This window comes from Coenobita brevimanus, chromosome 65, assembly GCF_032717465.1.
Source record: "Coenobita brevimanus isolate Jiangsu-jjx chromosome 65, ASM3271746v2, whole genome shotgun sequence".
Taxonomy (NCBI): domain Eukaryota; kingdom Metazoa; phylum Arthropoda; class Malacostraca; order Decapoda; family Coenobitidae; genus Coenobita; species Coenobita brevimanus.
In genome coordinates this window covers 27,470,267-27,490,505 of record NC_137018.1, presented here as the reverse complement: position 1 = coordinate 27,490,505, position 20,239 = coordinate 27,470,267, and the positions used below count along the sequence as shown (strand labels likewise).

The 20,239-nt window shown below is 41.8% G+C and overlaps 1 protein-coding gene across 2 annotated transcripts in view; it reads right to left on the bottom strand.

Annotated features, from left to right (window-relative positions):
- Positions 1-20,239, bottom strand: part of LOC145404839 (COMM domain-containing protein 7-like) — a 106,824-nt gene that overhangs the window by 23,790 nt on the left and 62,795 nt on the right. For both annotated transcript variants that reach the window (XM_080276337.1, XM_080276338.1), the window contains one exon: positions 2,791-2,875. In XM_080276337.1, coding sequence (XP_080132463.1) covers positions 2,791-2,875 — 85 coding nt within the window. The remainder of the gene's footprint in view (positions 1-2,790; positions 2,876-20,239) is intronic.

Below are 20,239 nucleotides of genomic sequence, written 5' to 3'. Positions count from 1 at the left end.
AGAGTTTTGTTATTTGGGAGACATGTTATCTGCTGGTGGTGGGGCTGCAGCTAGCTCTGTGGCTAGGTGAGGAGTGGTTGGAAGTTCGGGGAGCTGTTGCCTCTCCTGACAGTGAGAGGGCTCTCCCTCCATGCTAAGGGATCTTTGTATGCAGCATGTGTTAGGGGAGTAATGCTGTATGGTAGTGAGAGTTAAGAAGTAAATGAAGAGGATATTCCCAGGCTCAAATGTACAGAAATGACAATGATTAGGTGGCTGTGCAGTGCATCCCTGAGTGCAAGGCCTGGGGAGGCTAGGTTAACAATGCAAGATTTGACAGGTAGGATGGGACTTGAGTGTATTGGTGCTGTGATGAGGAGAGGTAGATTGAGGTGGTTTGGGCATGTGGAGAGGATGGGAGATGACAACTGGGTGCAGAAAGTGAGAAGCATTAATAGTAGAGGTGGGGCTGCAAGGGGTAGATCAAAGAAGACCTGGGACGAGGTCATTAAGTGTGACCTCAGGGTTAAGGGACTGAAAAGGAAGGCTGCCAGAGATCGAGCAGTGTGGAGAGACGCCATTGGGTGACCAAGGCTGACGCATGCAAACATGTTGGAGCCTTCAAAAACGAAACCGTAGGGGGGGGCGCTCACCATCCACTCACTCGATGTAGTGCTGCTCTTAGGTGCCTGCCCTTTCCTCCCTTCCTTTCTTCCATCCTTCCTCTTCTGTCTATCATTCTTTCATTCTTCCCTCTTCCTTCTGTCTACTGTGACTCTTCACTGAGTGACAAGCCCAATGGTTTCCTGTACACCACGGAACGCTGGGTGGTAACCATATAATCAAATTATGGCGCCTGATGGTTTAGTGGGTAAAATTTACCCACTAAATCACCAGGCACCATAATTTGGTCATATGGGTCAATAACCAGCTGAATTCAATTGAAGCGCCTTATTTAATAAGACGCTCCAATTGGGTTAAGCCAGTGCAGGTTTATATCCAAGGGATGGTTGGGGTTTATTGCTCACATAATGTCACTCAAGGATGAGTGAGGCTGGTCACTCTCATCTTAAATGTCAGGACCAACTTGCCTAGCCCCAGGCTCCTATGCTCCTCGTGGGACAACACTGGATTAGATGATGAATGATGGATGAGTAAATTAAACAAAAAATTCTGACTAGATTTCAGATCATTAGGTGTTTATGAACCTACATGGTGATACAACTTATTATATTTTCAAATTAAGACTGTCGATACCTGTGCTAATACGGTAAATGACTTGTGATTCAGTAATTCATTGCAATGATTGTTGATTACTGTAACTCTTATTTGTAGTTTTCCTAATCTTCTGTGGCTTAAATATATCTTTTCTTCAATCTTACTTCACTACTGTATATGATTATCAGTCATTATTTTAGAAAAACATTTATTCTCTTCACTGAATTTTACTTTTTTTCTTATCTGTCTGTGCTATTTTATAAATTTTGATGTGCATATTTACATACGTTACACTTCCCCACACACCCATGAAGTGTCAAGCTGGGATAATGTGGATGGTGGTGAGAAAGTGGTGAGGCATAGGTGCCATGAAAACAATGGGAAGGATGCTGGGGGGTAGTAAAGGGTGGCCAGCATGCATTACTTTAAACTTGATGAAGTAACTCCCACTTTCAGATGTTGTCTCTCCATTTGATAATAATGATGCTGTCGATTCTAAGTCTCTCCCAGTCAAACTATCACTCAACCCCTACCCTGCACGAGTGGGAAGTAAGGCATGGATGGAGATGGCAAGGGTCAGGCAGCCACTCGCGGCGCCAAGTGAATCGGACCATTTGGATTCAGAAAACATCACTCTTACCCCTCCTGACTCCCATGAAAGTCTGGCAGTGTAGCTCACCAGCCTCCTATATGCCTATATCACACACTGGGTACCACAGCAAATGGGCAGGAATTCAAATGCTGGCAGGAAACACGAAGCATCTATCGTATTGCTGTCATCCAAGCTGCCCAGAACACCTGTTTTATGGTGGCCATGGCCATCATCCGAGCTTCAGAGGTTAATTAACAGTGAAAAAAAAAAAAAAAAAAAAAAAAAAAAAAAAATATATGGATAATTGCCTGTACTGTACTGTGATCTGTTGATTATCATTAATTTGGTTTGAGTGGTTTTCATTATCACTACAAAAATGAAAATCTGCATCACTACAAAAATGAAAATCTGCACTTGTGCCGTGATTAAAAATTTTTGTGCTAAAATGATTGTTATCGTGCACCTGAGCTGGTTTCTGCTGACAATGAGACTACAGTATCGGTGGTTTCCGATGGATCTGAGGGATTCAAAGATGAGGCCCTAATTGAGGAGTTAATCCCAGGTGGTTGAGACTACTAACTCTCCATCCCCTAGCCTCAGAACCCCTTACTTCAACCATCTCGGGCCTTTCTATGGTATGTGTTTCTTCCTTATTGTGCCTGTTTCATCACTTTCTGTTAACCTAACCACGCCTATGTGTGTTTTTGATACCATAACAGAATATATGTATTTAATGAGTGTAAACTTTTGTACAGTAAATGGAAAAATTTGGGTTTAACAGCAGGGTGGCTGGAACCAATTAGGATAAATCCCATTGGTTCCGTGCTTATGTTATTGTGTAATTTCACTGTCACATACAAGGTTTGGTACCAATCATGTGTGATTACCAGGAGATCATGGTACTGTACTAACATTTCAATGGCACATCCATTAAGGAGAGGGATGAAGGTATTCTAGGCAACCAAGTAGCCCCCCCTAGATATGCTCCTGAACTAACTCACCTCCAAACTTCCACTGTAGGTCAAGAAGCCGCTCCCTTGGCTTCAGGTGGATGCCAGATGAAGTGAGTTGTTGCAGCCTCTCTAGCTGTTGGGCAGAGGAGTGGTAAACATTATAATAATATTTACTGCTGTATGCCACTATCATCTTCCACTACTACACCACCATCATCATCATCATTATTATCATCATCATCATTATCTTCATAATCATTTTCAATACCACTTTTGTGAATACAGTAATCACTCAATCATACAGACGCTCCTTATCTGACATGCTCCGTACCCGGACATTAGACCATGGCTCTACTATATCTGTATCCGGATTTATTTGTATCCATACAAAAAATTTAGCCATGGCTCAGTGGGTTAGAGTGCTCCGCTCTGACCGAAGGGTCGGAGGATCGAATCCACCCATGGGTCATTGGTAGACATCAGGAAGGACATCTGGTCATAAAATGCTACACGCTCCAAACCAAAGTCCTCTGCCCAGGGGCAACGCCTTAGCCCTTATCCAAAAAAGGGGTACCTGGCGTAAAACTCACATTGCCGGTTAAGCAGCCTACCAATTTAAAAAATCGGTTTGGCAGCCAGCCAGCCTCTTTGGCCATGCGCGGGTAATACACCAAAACCCACAAGTTCTGCAAATACAGTATGGCCATCCAGCTCCTCACCAAATGGTCAAAGTCCCCTGGCCACCTGGATCACTTGCATGCTACCAGCTGCACACGAGTAATACAGACCCTAACCCACAAACTCAGCAAATATGGCTGCCTGCCTCCCAACTGTATGGTCAAAGTCCTCCAGCCTCCCGGATCACTTGGAACTAACAGCTGTGTGCGAGTAATACAGATCCTAACCCATAAGCTCAGCAAATATGGCCGTCTGCCTTCTCACTGAACAGTCAAAGTCCCCTGGCCTCCTGGATCACTTGTAGCTAACAGCCATGCACGTGTAACACAGACCCTAACCCACAAGCAAAGCAGAAATGGCTGTCTGCTTCACTATCAAATGGTTAGAGTCGCCTGGCTCCCCTTTCGAGCCGAGCCACGTGCTGGTAAAAGAACGTAACCCACCAGCTGAGCAGAAATGGCTGTCTGCCTCCATACTGAATGGTCAAAGTTGGCTGCCCCCCCCCCCTCGAGCCGAGCCACGTGCTGGTAAAAGAATGTAACCCACCAACTGAGCTGACATGGCTGTCTGCCTCCATATCGAATGGTCAAAGTCACCTGGCTGGCCAGCAAAGACATGGCATCACTGTGTTCAGTGGCAGTTACCATACAACCCCACCACTCATTGTATAGCTCCAATGGTTGGCGGAGGAGTTTTCCGACATCTGTTATGTGATCATTATAATCGTGGCGCGCAATGCTGAGGTTGTAATTATCGTGCCCTGGAAACCTATCCATCGACAGTGCGACCGATTTCTTGTATAATACGATACACGTGTGATTCATGTATAATGTGTTCATGTATAATAATATTCATATGTAATATACTTGTGTATCATAATGTGATTCGTGTATGATATGAAATTGGACGCACTGCTAACAGGTAGGTTGCCAGGGTACGATAATTACAACCTCAGAGTTGTGTGCTGCGACTACAGTGATGGATGATACCAATGATTAAATTTAGATATGATACTGATTACTGTACTTTGTTGGCCAGTATTGGTGGTATTGATTACTAATACTGATAACTAGGTAATTTCTTAATTAATACTTTTTCAGTTCGATGAACTACTGTACCTAAAAATTTATTAAAATTATTAAATGGGTTCAGTCTGGGTTAAAATAATTATACTGCCACTATTTTAGGGGAACATGAACAGCAAAACTGCCATTCAGTGCAGTAATAAAACTTAAAATCATCACCTCCTAAAAAAACAGTACAGTATTTTTGAAAATATGTTTTCAGATATTTGCAAAGCCTATATTAGTACTCATAGTAATCAATACCTAGCCATCAGTATCAAAACTTGCATATAAACAGTTAGTATTGGACGTACTGTATCAATATTTTGGTACTGATATGACCACCACTAGTGACTGTGTTAGCCACTAGACCACATGGGATTAACGTACACCAACTAGAGGCTAGAAACTTATGACGCCTATCTGCTGTTCACTGGGTGGTAAGTACAGTACTGTACTTTATTAAAATTCTTTTTGCAACCTTCATCTTCGTCATTTATTTATTTGTGGATAATTGTTGTTTATGCATTGTTTTCTTAGTGTCTAGCATTATACTGGATATTTTCATGTGTGTTTTGATGTCTAAATAACTGAAAGACCGAAGAATACTGCCACAAATAGGAGGGGTACTGTACATATCGGTAGGGTATTTGTGGAGTTTTGTTGTTTATGCACTGTTTTCTTAGTATTTTTTTATTTATTTATTTACTTTTTTGTGTCTGACTCTGGTCATAGGCTTCACAGCCTGCTATCAAGGCCCAGCAGTCCTCCTACATACCATACACCTCTACATGTCACCACTTCGGCGTTAACACCCACCGTCCATATTGAATACATGCTAGGGCTGTCTCTTACAGGACTGGCGTATTGGTATTAGCGGGGGTATTTTTATGACATGTCGGCAGGTCTTCTGGTAGATCAGTAAAGCCTGATTTAATGAAATTCAAATCCTTAAACTGTTCCCAGCCCCAGCCGAGATTCGATCCTGGGTCCGTTAGGACTGCGGGCCATCTCTCTACCAATTGAGCCACCGCCTCCCCCATAGCAATATATTGGATACTCCCATGTATGTTTTGATGTTTAAATAACTGAAAGACTGAAGAACACTGCCACAATTAGGAAGGGTACTGTACACAGGCTATAGGCTATGTAGGGAATAAGCAGGGTATAGACTGGGTATAGGTTGGTAAGGTATTGCTCTGTATCCGAATTTCGTCAATATCCGGATACATTGATGGTCTTATTACAGTGGATAATCAAGGGATTACTGTATTGTCAGCAAATAAAGCAGTAAAGGAAAGGGATGAAGATTCTTGAAGGGCTAAAAAAAAAAAAAAAAAAAAAAAAAAAAAAAAAAGGCAAGAGCTGTAGTCTGATGATAAACACAAAGAAGTGGAGTTCATAAAATACTGTATACTGTATATACATATATAAATATATATACAGTAGTCCCTCAATGATCCGGATGCTTAGTACCCGGAAGTGTTTATTATCTCGACACTGGACCTTGGCTCTATTAAACCATTATCCAAATTTACTTGCTATTATCCAGAAGTAAAAGTCCCCGAGAACTTCGCCCGGCCAGCCGACATGTTCAAACATTCGGTATTGTGGTCGCTGGGCTCAGGCCATGAGCGGGAAGTAGTCTGTAACCCACAACCAGAGCTAAAATGTCCATCCGACCCTGTACTGAATGGTCAAAGTTGCGAGCTCATCCGATCACTCCCAACGAACTCCAGCACCTGAGTAATACGACCATAACCAGCAAGCGGTGTCAAACTGTCTGTACACATCCCCACCGAATGTCCAATGTCACGCAGCCACCGGGCTAAGTCTTTCCCAACCGCCACCACCATCAAACACAGACCACAAGCCACGAGTAAATGTTTGGTGACAGCGGCTGTCCACCTCTCTTCTGAACGTCGAATGTCGCGTGGCCATTGGGAGACACACACACACACACACACACACACACAGGTCGCTGACAGAGACGGAGCTCTTCCTGGATCGTGGGGAAATAATTGCTGAATCAGCGGCGAAAAGGAGACCAACCTATTGTAATCATGTGAATGAGTGCGTGAGTGGCAGTCCCGTTGGACTTTAGTAAAAAAAAACCCCGCAGGTTTCGGTCATAAAGACTAAAAGATACAGTGGAAATATAAAGTTTCCATATGGTTGCATCATGGCGGAGAAGGAGTGTTCTCTGTTTACAACTGGTGAAGGGGAATTTGCGGGCTTTTCTGACGAAGATATGGGAAAAGGAAGTACTAAGCTGAACCAAGCAAGAGTAGCAGAAGTAGAGAAAATGGCGTCAAGGAATGTCCAGGAGTTAAAAAAGGTATGGGCAGTAATTAGAGAGTTGCAGGAATGGACCTTAGAAAAGGAGAAAGAGATCAAAGTTTTGCAGAATAAACTGTTAAGACCACCATCCACTCACTTGACATAGTGCTGCCTACTTCTTCCTTAGCCTTTATCTTTTTCTGTGCCTGCCCTCCCCTCTTCCTATTTCTCCCATCTTTCCTGTCACTTCTTATTGCTTTTCTTTCCTTTACAGGTGGCTTTACATTGAGTGACAAGCCAAATGGTTTCCTGTAAGCCAAGAAACCATTTACAATGCTGGGTGGTATCCATATAACCAAACCATATGTGCTCCCTACGCGTCAACAAGTGGGTTGGTGGAGGGTTGGTGCCCCTCCCTGTAAAACAAATAACTCAAAGTCAAATGGCCACCCCTTATAGGATTATGGCATCTGGCAATAGATAGATAGATAGATAGAAGTTTGTATACGCAGTGATGAACAAGAAAGAGAAGTTCTATCTATCTATCTATTGCCAGAAGCCATAATCCTGTAAGGGGTGGCCATTTGAATCTGAGTTATTTGTTTTACAGGGAGGGGTACTAACCCTTCACCAACCCACTTGCTGACACGTAGGGAGCACATATGGTTTGGTTATATGGTTACCACCCAGCATTGTAAATGGTTTCTTGGCTTACAGGAAACCATTTGGCTTGTCACTCAATGTAAAGCCACCTGTAATGGAAAGAAAAGCAATAAGAAGTGACAGGAAAGATGGGAGAAATAGGAAGCGAGGAGGGCAGGCACACAAAAAGAATGATAAAGGCTAAGGAAGAAGTAGGCAGCACTACATCATGTGAGTGGATGATGGTCGCCACAGAATTAAAATTGAGTAACGAATCTGCCTCAAATGAAATAAAACAGCTCAAGAGGGAAAATAAGTGATTGGAAGAAGAAAGGGACAGGATCAAAAGGTAGCCAGATGAGTATGAATCAAAATCAAGGATGCAAGATAAGCACATTAAGGAAAGCAAGGAGTAACACAAGGGGTGGAAGAAAATTCAGGAAGAAGGAAATGTAAATGTGAAAGAGATTATAGAACAACAAAGCAACAAAAAGGTGGAGAAGGAAGTGGTTAGGGTACTGAGAAGTAGAAAATCTTTGGTCAAGGATGTAGCTAAGAAAAAATGTGTAATAATTTCAGGAGTAAAAGAAAAAAATATGACAATAAGATCAGAAAGAGAAAGAGAAGAACTGAGTATGGTTAAAGAGATAATATCAGTAGTTATGGAGGGTAACAACAAAGCTCAAGAAGAGACTGAAGAAGTGTTTAGGTTAGGAAAGTACGAGGAAGGAGGGGCGAGGCCACTTAAGGTAAAGTTTAAGTCCCAGGTAATGGCAAATGAAATTATCAGTAGAACATGAAGATTATCAGAGAGAATGGGGTTCAAAAATGTTTGAATAAAGAGAGATGCAAATGAGGAAGAAAGAGCTAAAATAAAGGAGTTAGTAAAGGAGGCTAAGGCAAAAAAACGAACAGAGAACAGAGGAAGAGAAGACGATGTTTTATTGGACAGTTATGGACCAGAAATGGGGGAAGTGGTACCGACGTAGAGAAGGAGAGACGAGGGTATAAAAAACAACGAAAAAAGTTTGAAAGTGGCATATATTAATGTTGATGGTTTAATATCGGCAAGGTTAGAAATCAACTTCTTAAGGGTACATGAACCAGATGTTACTTTGTAGAGACCAAGTTAAGAGAGGATGCTGATATCCATATGGAAGATGGTAAATACAAACTGTGGAGAAGAGACAGAAAAGAAAAAACGGGAAGAGTGATGATAACAGTGAAGAACAACGTAAATGTGGATACTATGGAAATGGGAGAGGGTAGGTCAGAAGTGATAAATATGAAATTAGAAACTGGAGAGAATGGCAAAAGAGATATGGCAGAAGTATATGTTCCCCCTAAGACAAGAGTATGGAATGACGATGAATACCAGATGCTGTCAGACAGGGTTAGTTATCTACAGAAAATGATTAAGTAAAGCAACAATACTGTATACTCTTAATGGGTGATTTTAATTGTATGGAGGTGAACTGGGAGGAATGGGACTCAGAAGGCAGTGAAGATTCGTGGGGCACCATATTGTTAAATACAGCACTGAATAATGTAATGACACACAGGGTCAACGAAGAGACACGATTCCGAGGTGATGACACACCAGTAAGATTAGATTTACTGCTAACCAAAGAACCTGACGTAACTGAAACTTTGAAATATCTCTGTCCTATAGGAAAAAGTGATCATGTGGTCACTGAGTTCCAGACGATGGCAGGGAATGTGGTGCCAAGCGATGAGCTTTATAGGTAGGGAAGCTACAACTTTGGGAGAGCAACCTTTACTAGAAAATTTTTCGAAAATGCAGAATGAAGAAAATTCAGAGAAACATGAGAGACACAGAGGAAGTGGGATCTCTTTCTAGACCTCTATAAATCAGGAGTGGAAAAATATGTGCCAAGAGTAAGTGGGAAAGAAAACAGGAAAAAGGAGTGGTTTAAAAGAAGGTGTATGACAACAAGAAAAGAGAGGGACATGGCATGGAATAACTGGAGAAAGACAGGTAATAACAGAACAAAAGAAGAATATAAAAGAACTAGAAATGAATATACAAGAATATATAGAAAGGAAGAAAGGAACTTTGAAAAAGGTATAATTGACAAATGTACGGAAGAACCCAAATTGTTTTATAGATTTGTCAATGGCAAATTGAAACAAAAGGAAGGAATCATCAAACTGAAAGTAGAAGGAGACGTCTATAAAGATGCAGCAATGCAAGCTGAAATAATGAACAAATGTTTCCAATCAGTTGTCACTAATGAAAAGGATTTTGTGGAGGGGGAGGGAGTGACTAGAAATGTACTGATAAAGGATCTAAAAGTGGAAGTGCAGGAAGTGTATAAATTACTGGAAACTCAAGATGTAAGGAAAGCCCCATGACTAGATGGAATCTCTAATTGGGTACTGAACGAATGCAGAGAACAACTGGCAGATAAGATTCACAGTTTAATTGTGTAATTTTCTGGAAGAGAGGAAAGTGCCTCGGGAATGGAAGAGAGGGAATGTGATACCAATTTAAAGGGAGGAAACTGGGAAGAACCCCTGAATTATAGACCAGTGTCTCTGACCAGCATGGTTGCAAAATTGTGCGAGAGAATCCTGAAAGACAGATGGATAAAATATCTGGAAGAGATGAAAATCAGTTTGGGTTCAGAAGTGGAAGGTCATTTGTTTCCAATTTACTGAGCTTTTACTCAAGAGCGACTGACGTGCTACAGGAGAGAGACGGTTGGGTGGATTGTGTGTTATTTAGATTTGGTGAAGGCATTCGACAAGGTAGGGAAACCTCCTGGAATGGATGACAGACTTTTTGAGAGACAGACAAATGAGGACATTAATACATGACAGGCTGTCTGGATGGAGGGAAGTAACAAGTGGAGTCCCACAGGGCTCAGTGTTAGCGCCAGTTATGTTCCTGATGGAATGAACAGTTATGCAAGTCTGTTTGCTGATGATGCAAAGATCTTGAGGAAAGTAGAAGTTAAGGAAGACTGTAAAATGCTGCAGGAGGATCTGGATAGGATACATGATTGAAGCCGGATGTGGGGAATGAAATTCAACGCAAAAAATGTAAAATATTGGAAATGGGTAAAAGTACCTAGAGACCATCACCGAATTATTTGATGGGTAATGAACCAATCACAAAAGCGAGAGAAGAGAAAGATTTGGGAGTGCTGGTCCAGGATAGTTTGTCACCTGAAAAAGACATTAACAAGACAGTTAGAGTGATGGATAAACTTTTGACTAACCTAAGAGTAGCATTTCATTACATGGATGAGGAGATGATGAAAAAATTAATAGTGGCCATGATCAACCCCAGGTTAGAATATGCAGCAGTTGTGTGGTCCCCACACAATAAGAAAGATATAAACAAGATTGAGAGAATACAAAGAACAGCAACCAAGATGGTCCCCTGCCTGGTGGATCTGTCGTACTGAGAGAGGCTGGAAAAACTGGATTTGCCTTCCTTAAACAAAAGGAGAAAGAAGGGCGACATGATTACAGTGTTCAGGGCCATGATGGGAGTAAAAAAAATTGACAGAGAAGATCTGTTTGCATGGGATACGAGAGTAACAAGAGGACACGGAATGAAACTGAAGAAGCCAAGCTGCTTGAAGGATATCAAGAAATATAGTTTTCCTTATAGATGCAAAGACCTGTGGAACAGCCTGGACAAAGAGATTGTCCAGTCTAAAAACTTAAATGAGTTTAAAGCAAAATTTGACTTATTGAGAAACAGAGATGGGACCAAACAAGCATAACTCATTTCCTGTATATCACAACCAGGTAAGTACAGTAATAAAGGACAGGACGTCTGGATGGATGGAAGTAACATGTGGAGTCCCACAGGGCTTGGTGTTACTACCAGTAATGTCCCTGATATACGTAAACGATATGGTAGATGGAATGAAGAGTTATGCATGTCTGTTTGCTGATGATGCAAGGATCTTAAGGACAGCAGAAGTTGAGGATGACTTTAAAAGGCTGGAAGAAGACCTGGATAAGATTCATGATTGGAGCCAGATGTGAGAAATAAAATTCTATCTATCTATTGCCAGATGCCTTTACCCCATAAGTGGTGGCCACAAACAAATCGCCTCCATGTCGCTCTGTCCCCTGCCATTTCATTGCCCTTCTCCCAACTCATACACCTCTCTCATATACCTCTCCACTCCATCCCTCCATCTCATCCTTAGCCTCCCCCTCCCTCTCCCCCCCTCCACCTCACTCACATACAGTCTCCTTGTCAGTCTCTCACTCTCCATCCTCTCCACATGGCCAAACCACCTCAGTGAATTCCTCCTAACACTTCCTATCACATCCACATCCACACCACAATGTTCCTTCACTTCTTTTATTTGTCAATCTATCTCTCCATGTGACTCCACATGTTTCTCTCAAAAGACTGATTTTCACTGCTCTCACTCTTGACTCGTGTCACTCCAACAAGGTCCAAGCTTCACTTTCATATGTTTGAGTTGGTATCACAATACTGTCATGTAGTAACTTTTTCACTTCCATGCTCACTTTCCTGTTTCTTATCACTGCTTTCAAGGAACCAGCAACCTTTCTTCCCTGTTGTACCCTTTCAAGCACTTCACCCTCTAAACTTCCATCCTTACTCATCACACTACCCAAGTACTTAAATGCACTCACATTTTCCATTTCCTCCTCATCCAACCTCACTGTACATTCACTGACTTCACTTCTCTCAAAGATCGTAACTTTACTCTTCCCTCCATTCACTTTTAGATTCCGTTTCTTACACACTCTCCCAAACTCATTCACTAAGCCCTGCTGCAGCTTCCCTTCGTCTTCACTTAACAACACAGTATAATCTCCAAATGACAGTATAGGGAGTTTCCAAACACTGCCCTTTCTCACTAGGGCTGCTTCAACATCCACTGCCCTACCTTGCATCTCTTTTATAACCCCATCCATATATAGACTGAACATCCGTGGAGACATGACATCCTTGTTTTAATCCAACCTTCAAACAGAAAAATTCGCTCAGTTCACTATCCACACTACTGCAGCCTTAGCACCCTCATGCATACTCTTCACAGCCTTCAGCAACTTCTCATCTACTCCATATATTCTTAATACTTCCCACATTCCTTGTCTATCCACCCTGTCATATGCTTGCTCCAAATCCATGAGGTCTGCATACAACTTCTTTCCCTTCTCTAGAAACTTTTCCACTAAAGATCTAAGAATGAATATCTTATCGACAAAACCTCTTCCACTCCTAAAACCTCCCTGTTCTTCTTTAACTAATTCCTCTGTTATTTTCCCAACTCTGTCAATAAGTATCCTACCATATACTTTTCCTACTACACTAAGAAGACAAATGCCCCTATGATTACCACACACTTCTTTTTCCCCTTTTCCTTTGTACAAGGGAATAATTATACCTGACTTCCAATCTTCCAGGACTCTACCTTCCTCCCTCATCAATCTACACATCTTCCACATCCATTCTACTACTATCTCTCCCCCATACTTCAGCATTTCACCACACACTCCATCAATTCCATGGGCTTTCCACATTTTGATTTCCTACACTGCTTCCACAACTTCCATCCTGCTGATTTCTTCCTCTCTTCTCACATCCCTCCTTCTCCTAGGCATTCCCCTGCCACTTATACTTGCATGACTTTCATTCTCTATGTTCACCAATTCCTTAAAGTGTTCTCTCCATCTGCTCACTTTTCTCCCTTCTGCACTAGTAATCTGATATAAATGATGTTATATTATATAAATTTTAACTTTTTTACGTGGAAGGTGAATTATTTCTGTTCTTCAATCTTTACCCAAGCTGCCACAGTTTAAATATATTATCTGACTTTATGATTTTTCTATCTGACACATGTAATCTCATGAATTTGTTCTCTTATTCTGGAATATTCCTGCTAGCTCTAGTACTATGCTTTATGTTTTTGATGCATAAGAGAGGATATGCAATGCTCTCAAGGATTGCTTATTAGGTTACTTTTGCTTTGTTAACATGCATCTCATGCTGTTTTCAAAAATTAATTTTGTTATCTTTTGGTACAATTGTGTGTTTCGTCTTTGCCTGAACATAGTGGTGAGGCAATTACTATAAACTTAAATGGGTACTTTACTGTATTATAAAACCATGAATCTGTGTCATGAAAATTAAGTAAATCATCAGAACTGGAAATAACAACACCTGTTACCTCCTAGCACTGTCACCCTTACAGGATTATGGCATCTGACTATAGATAGACAGACTTTTATATAACATCTGAGTCAGAAATATAAAACCCTATCTTATTTCTTATTTTTTTTGCCATAGTCTTGTAGTTGAACATATGTTGCTCTCCACTCTACAGATAGGTTGAACCAAATCTGTCAGTTGGAAGCCAATCTTTGCTGAAAGTGGATTCATTATATTTTTTCAGACTACAAAATGGTAATTTTAAAGGGCTGGCTATTGACTGACTGGCAATAATGAAATATATTCCTATTACCACTGGTAATAGGAATATTGGGTGGTACTCCCAAGGTGGATGGTAAGCTGATGACAGGGAGAGCTGGAGCTCCCATTCCATCAGCCCTCAGGACTAGCTCCTGAGCATCCCCCTTTGCTGAACTTTATCAAGTGTTTCAATAACACAGAGAGTAGGCCAGCATGCTTTCCAATACAAATTCCTATGACTGTCATCACCAAACTACATGCATGTTACACACTACACTTCCTGTTCAAAATTCAACAAAATGGCGTCCTGTGATCAAGTGTCAGAGTCCCTAACTGGGAGGGACCATAAATGCCCCCACCATCTGCCCCTCTTCTGGTGACAACCCAGTGAGATGCCTGGAACCACTGTCTGACTCACTTCTTCATTTTTGCAACATTCACAGCCTTTCCTCTAACTTTCTCTCTGTTGAACACCACCTCTCCTTCTCTAAACCTCACCTTCTCTTCCTAACAGAAACTCAGCTGTCTGAGGCAACTGATAGCAAACCATTCTCTGCATCCTCCTACTTTTTCTCTATACTCATTTCAAAGCCAAAGGTGGCTGTTGTGTATATGTACACAACGACATATCTTGCACTTGTGATCCTGAACATGAATCCTCTGAATTCTCTACTCACTGGCTTTGGTTTTCATGTCATTCTCTGACTTAATATATCTATGCTGTTTACTTAACCCCTAATTCTACTAACTATGACAAATTCTTCGACTGTCTTACTTCTAAGATGGAACACATCCTATCCATTTTGCTCTTCTCTGAATTCTCCATTCTAGGAGATTTCATTGTTCACCACCACCTTTGGCTCTCCCCTCCTTTCACTGATCCATCGGGTGAACAAGCCTACATCTTTTCTATCCTTAACCCCTTTGAGCACGATGATGGAAAATGAATCAAAATGGTGTTAGGCTAAAGAGTAACAGATTACTCACTTTGACACACTATCAGTGTTGGTCTGAAGGGATACTGATTAGGCAATTTTGGACAAAAATATTCACTAAAAATTGTTTTAACATGAAGTGCATCAATCTTTGGTGCATCATAGGGGAGGACGTCTATTTCATGGCCAACACCCTCACACAGTCGACTCTCGGTTTTTGGTGCGTGCATGCGTGTGTGCGTGCGTGCGTGCGAGTGTGTGTGTGTGTGTGTGTGTGTGTGTGTGTGTGTGTGTGTGTGTGTGTGTGTGTGTGTGTGTGTGTGTGAGATACTTGGTGATTTACTTGAAAACTATTGGTTGTACTGGAATTCTGACAACATCACAAGAAAGCTTGTGAAATTCTGCATCTAGACATATGCTTAACTCTTGAATGGTGCAGGCATAATTTTGCACTAGGGTGTTGGAAAGTTATTTTCACTGTTGAACAACATTAATCTCACTGCATTTTGGTACTTTCATTCATCAATTTTGTGTGTTTTTATTAGCTTATTGTATAGTATATTATGTAGTAAGTGGTGGATGGGGGTGCCCATCATCCACTTACTCAATGTAGAGATGCCATATGATCTCTTCGCTAAGTGACAAGCCAAATGGTTTCCTGTACCCAGGAAACCATTTACTACACTGGGTGGTAACCATATAACCGGAGTTTCTCGTAGGGTTAAGTGTCCCCCAGATTCCCCTATCCAAAATCACTTAATCATGGCAGTCATTTCAGAGAGACTCGGAGGGCCCAATACCTGCCCAGAGACCCAACCAATATGGGTAGATTCACATGGCCATGTGGAATGTGAGAGGTGTGAATGAGGAGAGCAAGATGGTGGAAGCGGTAAATGTGTTCAAGAGTGTGAGATATGCCGTTATGGCGCTGTGTGAAACGAAGATGAAAGGGTGTGAAGTGGGAGGGTGTGAAATGTGTAAGATCGGGAATGAATGGGCGAGGAAGATGCAAGGAAGGAGTTGCTTTGTTGATGAATGAGGTGTGGCAGAATGGAATGAAAGACTACAAATGTGTTAGCTTGAGGTGTATGTATGTCAAGTTCAAGTTTTGAGAAGGTGAAAGTGGCAGTGATTGTACCATATGCACCGTGTGAGGACATGAGTGAGAGAGAAAAAGGCAGGATTTGGGATGAGCTGGATGAAGTAGTGGGAGAAATGCCCAGGAGCTATAAACTGATCACAACGGGTGATATGAATGAAAGAGTAGGCACTGGTCCTGAGGATGACATAATGGGTTGTTATGGAGTACCAGAAGAAAATGATAATGGGAAATAACTAAAGGATATGTGTCAGGAGAGGAGGCTGTGTATTTGTAACTCGTATTTCAAACACAAAGATGCACAAACACATGGTATAGAGGGAACAGGGATCGTACTGAAAGATGCCTGATTGATTACGTGCTCGTAGAAAGGTCGATGATGGGAATGACTGCTAATGAGAGGGCTGTGAGAGGACGATGTGGAGGTCTGTCAGATCATATGATTGTGGTATGCAAGATCAAGCTGAAAGGAGTGAGGTGGACCAGGAGAGAGAGGAGCAGTCAGGGAGAAAGACTGAAAGTTGAGAAGCTGAGGATCAAAGAAATGGCAGATGATTATAGGACCAAAGTAGAGGAGGAATTAGAATCAGTAAATTGAATTGAAATGGATCTGGACGGCCTGTAGAATGCATATAGGGATTGCTTAGTTAGGAATGCTAAAACGGTGTTTGGTGTGGGAGGAGTAACAACAAAGAAGAAAGGTACAGCATGGTGGGATGAGGACGTTAAGAGAGTGGTGGAGGAAAAATGAAGTGGCTAAAGTGGTTACAGGACAGGGGTTCAGTTGAAATAAGAACTGGATATACTAAGAGCAAGAAGTATGTAAAGAGACTAATGAAGAGGAAAAAGAAGGAGGTAAATGATGATCTAGGAAGAATAATGAATGCAAACTACTCTGAAAATAGGAAGTTAGTCTGGAAAGAGGTGTGGAAATGTAGAAGTGAAAGCGGAAAGAAATGTGATGGTGTGAAGGATGTAGGTGGTAGATTATTAACCCATGTGGATGAAGTAAGGACCAGATGGAAAGAATATTTTGAAAACCTGATGAATGGGCATAGAGAGAGCAGAGCGGCTGTAAACATGATTGGTTTTGGGGGTGCAAAGAAGGAATGCAGTGCCAGGAGACGTGACACTCGCACATGTGAAGAGTGCTGTGAAGCGGCTAAAAAATGGGAAAGAAGCTGGGGTTGATGAGGTGTATTCAGAGATGCTAAGTGTAGTGGACAGAGTGGAATGAAGTGCTTGTTGGAGATATGTCAGAAGGCATGGATGAGTGAAATTGTGCCTGCAGAGTGGAAAAATGCTGAGATTATACCCCTGTACAAAAATTAAGATTAGCAAGTGACTAAGAGATTTATTGTGGCATAAGTTTACTGAGTGTGGTAGGGAAGGTATATGGAAGAATTATTATATAGAAAGTAAGAGGGATATCAGAAGTCCTAGTGAGTGATGAACAGGGTGCCTTTAGGAGTGGCAGAGGATGTGTGGATCAAATATTTGCAGTGAGACAGATAGCAAAGAAGGCTTGTGAAAAGGACCATAAGGTGTTTATGGCACTCATGGATTTGGAAAAAGCATATGACAAAGTGGACAGAGAAGGACCGTGGAAAGTTTTGCACATGTACGGTGCAGATGGTAAGCTTCTAGGTGATGTCAAAAGTTTTTATGATGGTAATGAAGCATGTGTAAGGGTTAATGGGCATCTAAGTGAATGGTTCACGATCGGTGTAGGTGTGCGACAAGGTTCTGTGAGGGCCCCATGGTTGTTCAACATATAAATGGATGGGGTGATGAGAGAAGTAAAAACATGAGTAATGGAGACAGGGATGGCACTGGTAATGAATGGTGATGGATGGAATATCTCAAATTTGTTGTACAGTATGCTGATGATGCAGTACTGCTTGAAAGTACCAGACAAGAACTTGGTAGGCTAGTGCAGAGTTTTGCTGATGTTTGTGAGCGTCGTGCCTTGACAGTAAATGTAGAAGAGAGTGAAGTGGTAGTTGCTGAGAGATAAGGTGACTTGCAGTGCAATGTTATAGTGAATGGAGAGAGACTGGAACTGGTGACAAAGTTCAAATACCTGGGTACAGTGATAGAAAAGAGAGGATCATGTGCAAAAGAAGTTGAAAGCAGAGTGACACAAGGAAGAAAAGTAGCTCGTGCAATGAAGGCCTTGATGAGAAACAGAGGCTTGAGTGCTGCAGCTGCACGAGGCTTACATGAAGGGTGTTAGTGCCAACTTTGACATATGGATGTGAGACTATGGTGTGGCATGAAAATGAAAAGTCAAGAGTAAGAGCAGTGGAGATGAGACTGCTGTGGAATGTAAGTGGAGTACAGAGGGTGGATAGGATATGAAATGATGTGATTTGCGAAAGATGTGGAGTAAGTCGGTGGACACCAGAATTGAAGAGAGTCGAGATGGTATGGTCATGTGGAGAGAATGGAGTACAACAGAGTGGTGAAAAAGATACAGTATATCTGAGTGAATCTGAAGAAGGGTGGAGGTGAGGTAGGCCAAGGAGAAGGTGGAGAGATATGGTGGATGAGTGTGTGTGGAAGAAAGGTTTGGAAGTCAGTGAGGCTAGGGAACTGACAAGAGATCATGCTGGCTGGATGAATGTTGTGAGAAGTGCATGATCAGTGATTTGGCACACCTTTTTAACGTGATAGCATCTGGACTGACTCAATCGGATATGTTTATGTGAAGCTACAGAATGTGGCGAATGTTTTTGGCGTATCCGATAGAGCCAGGATTCTACGGGCTTGAATGATGAGTGAATGGAAGTGTGGCCAATTGGACTGGGCAAAGTTTGGGCTGTCTGGACATTGCTACTCCTCACCCTGGCCTTGGGTGAGAAAGAAAGTCTGGATGATGATGATGATGATAATGATAGTATAAACATCAGCAAAGATGATGGTATACAATTTATACCAATTCTGTATAACCAGTTTCTGGGCAAATAAAACTGAAAGGAATGTCTTCCTTTGTGTGCAGGTCCAGGTGGCCCTCATGGGATTTTTTTCTGATCATGTTCCACAAACTTACAGAAAACTTATGATCTGAGAGGGGGTTAATGACCTAAAGCAGCTTGTACAGCATCCTACCCATATCGCTGACTGCCTTGGAGAGTGTTCCAACATACTTGAGCTCTTCCATACAACTAATCCTTCTGCTCACACTGTAAACCTTTCTTCTCTGTTGGGCTCCTCTGATCACAACCTAATCAACTTAACCTGTCCTACTGCTCCAATTAGGCCCATGGAACCTCCAAAGAAGCGGCGGCTGTGGCACTTTGGAGCTGCGGAATGGGAGGCTCTTAGAGTACTTTTTGATTTTCCCTGGAATGAATATGGCTTCCATGGCCGGGTGCCATCTGAGTGTGCCTTGCACATTAAGGAGGTTATTCTCTTGGACATGGAAAGATACATTCCTTTCTCGTATCCTCTGACTAGTGCAAAGGAAAACCTTGGTTTAATCACGCTTGTTTTAATGCTGTCTACAACAAGAAGGCCTACAAAAGGTACCAGAGCCAATTGACTCCTGAATCTTATCTCTTTAATGTTTCTGCCTGTAATCGTGCTGTCTGTTCTTTGCTTTGCTAAAAATAATTTCATTCATACTAAATCATCTGAACTCTTCAACTCGAATTCTTCCTGCTCCTTCTGGTACCTTGCCAAAAACATTTCTAATAACTTTACCTCATCATCTTTCCCTCCTCTTTTCCGTTCTGATGGCTGTGTTGTAATTTCTTCCGCTGATAAAGCAGAACTCTCTGCTTAGACTTTCTCCTTCAGTTCCACCTTAGATGATTCCGGTGCTGTTCCTCCATCACTTCCCCCCTCTGACTTCCTAATGGTTGACATTAAAATTTCTTCAACTGATGTATTTTCTGTCATCACTGGCCTCATTACTAACAAGGCATATGGGACTGATGGGGTACCTCCTGTTGTCCTCAAGAACTGTGCATCTGTGCTTACACCCTGCCTAGGTAAACTCTTTTGCCTTGGTCTATCAACTTGCACTTTTCCTTCCTGCTGGAAGTTTGCTCTCATTCAGCCTGTCTCAAAGAAGGGTGACCATTCCCAACCATCTAACTATTGTCTAACTGCTTTAACATCCTGTGTGTCAAAAGTTTTTGAGTCTATTCTTAACAGAAAAATTTTAAAGCATCTTTCCTATCACAACCTTCTTTCTGATCGTCAGCATAGGTTCCATCAGGGATGGTCCACTGGCGATCGTCTTACCTACCTTTCAGACTCCCGGTAATCCTTCTTTTGGGACTTTGGCAAAAGCTTTGTCACTGCACTTGACAACTTAAAGGCTTTCGATCAAGTCTGGCTTAAATCTTTAATT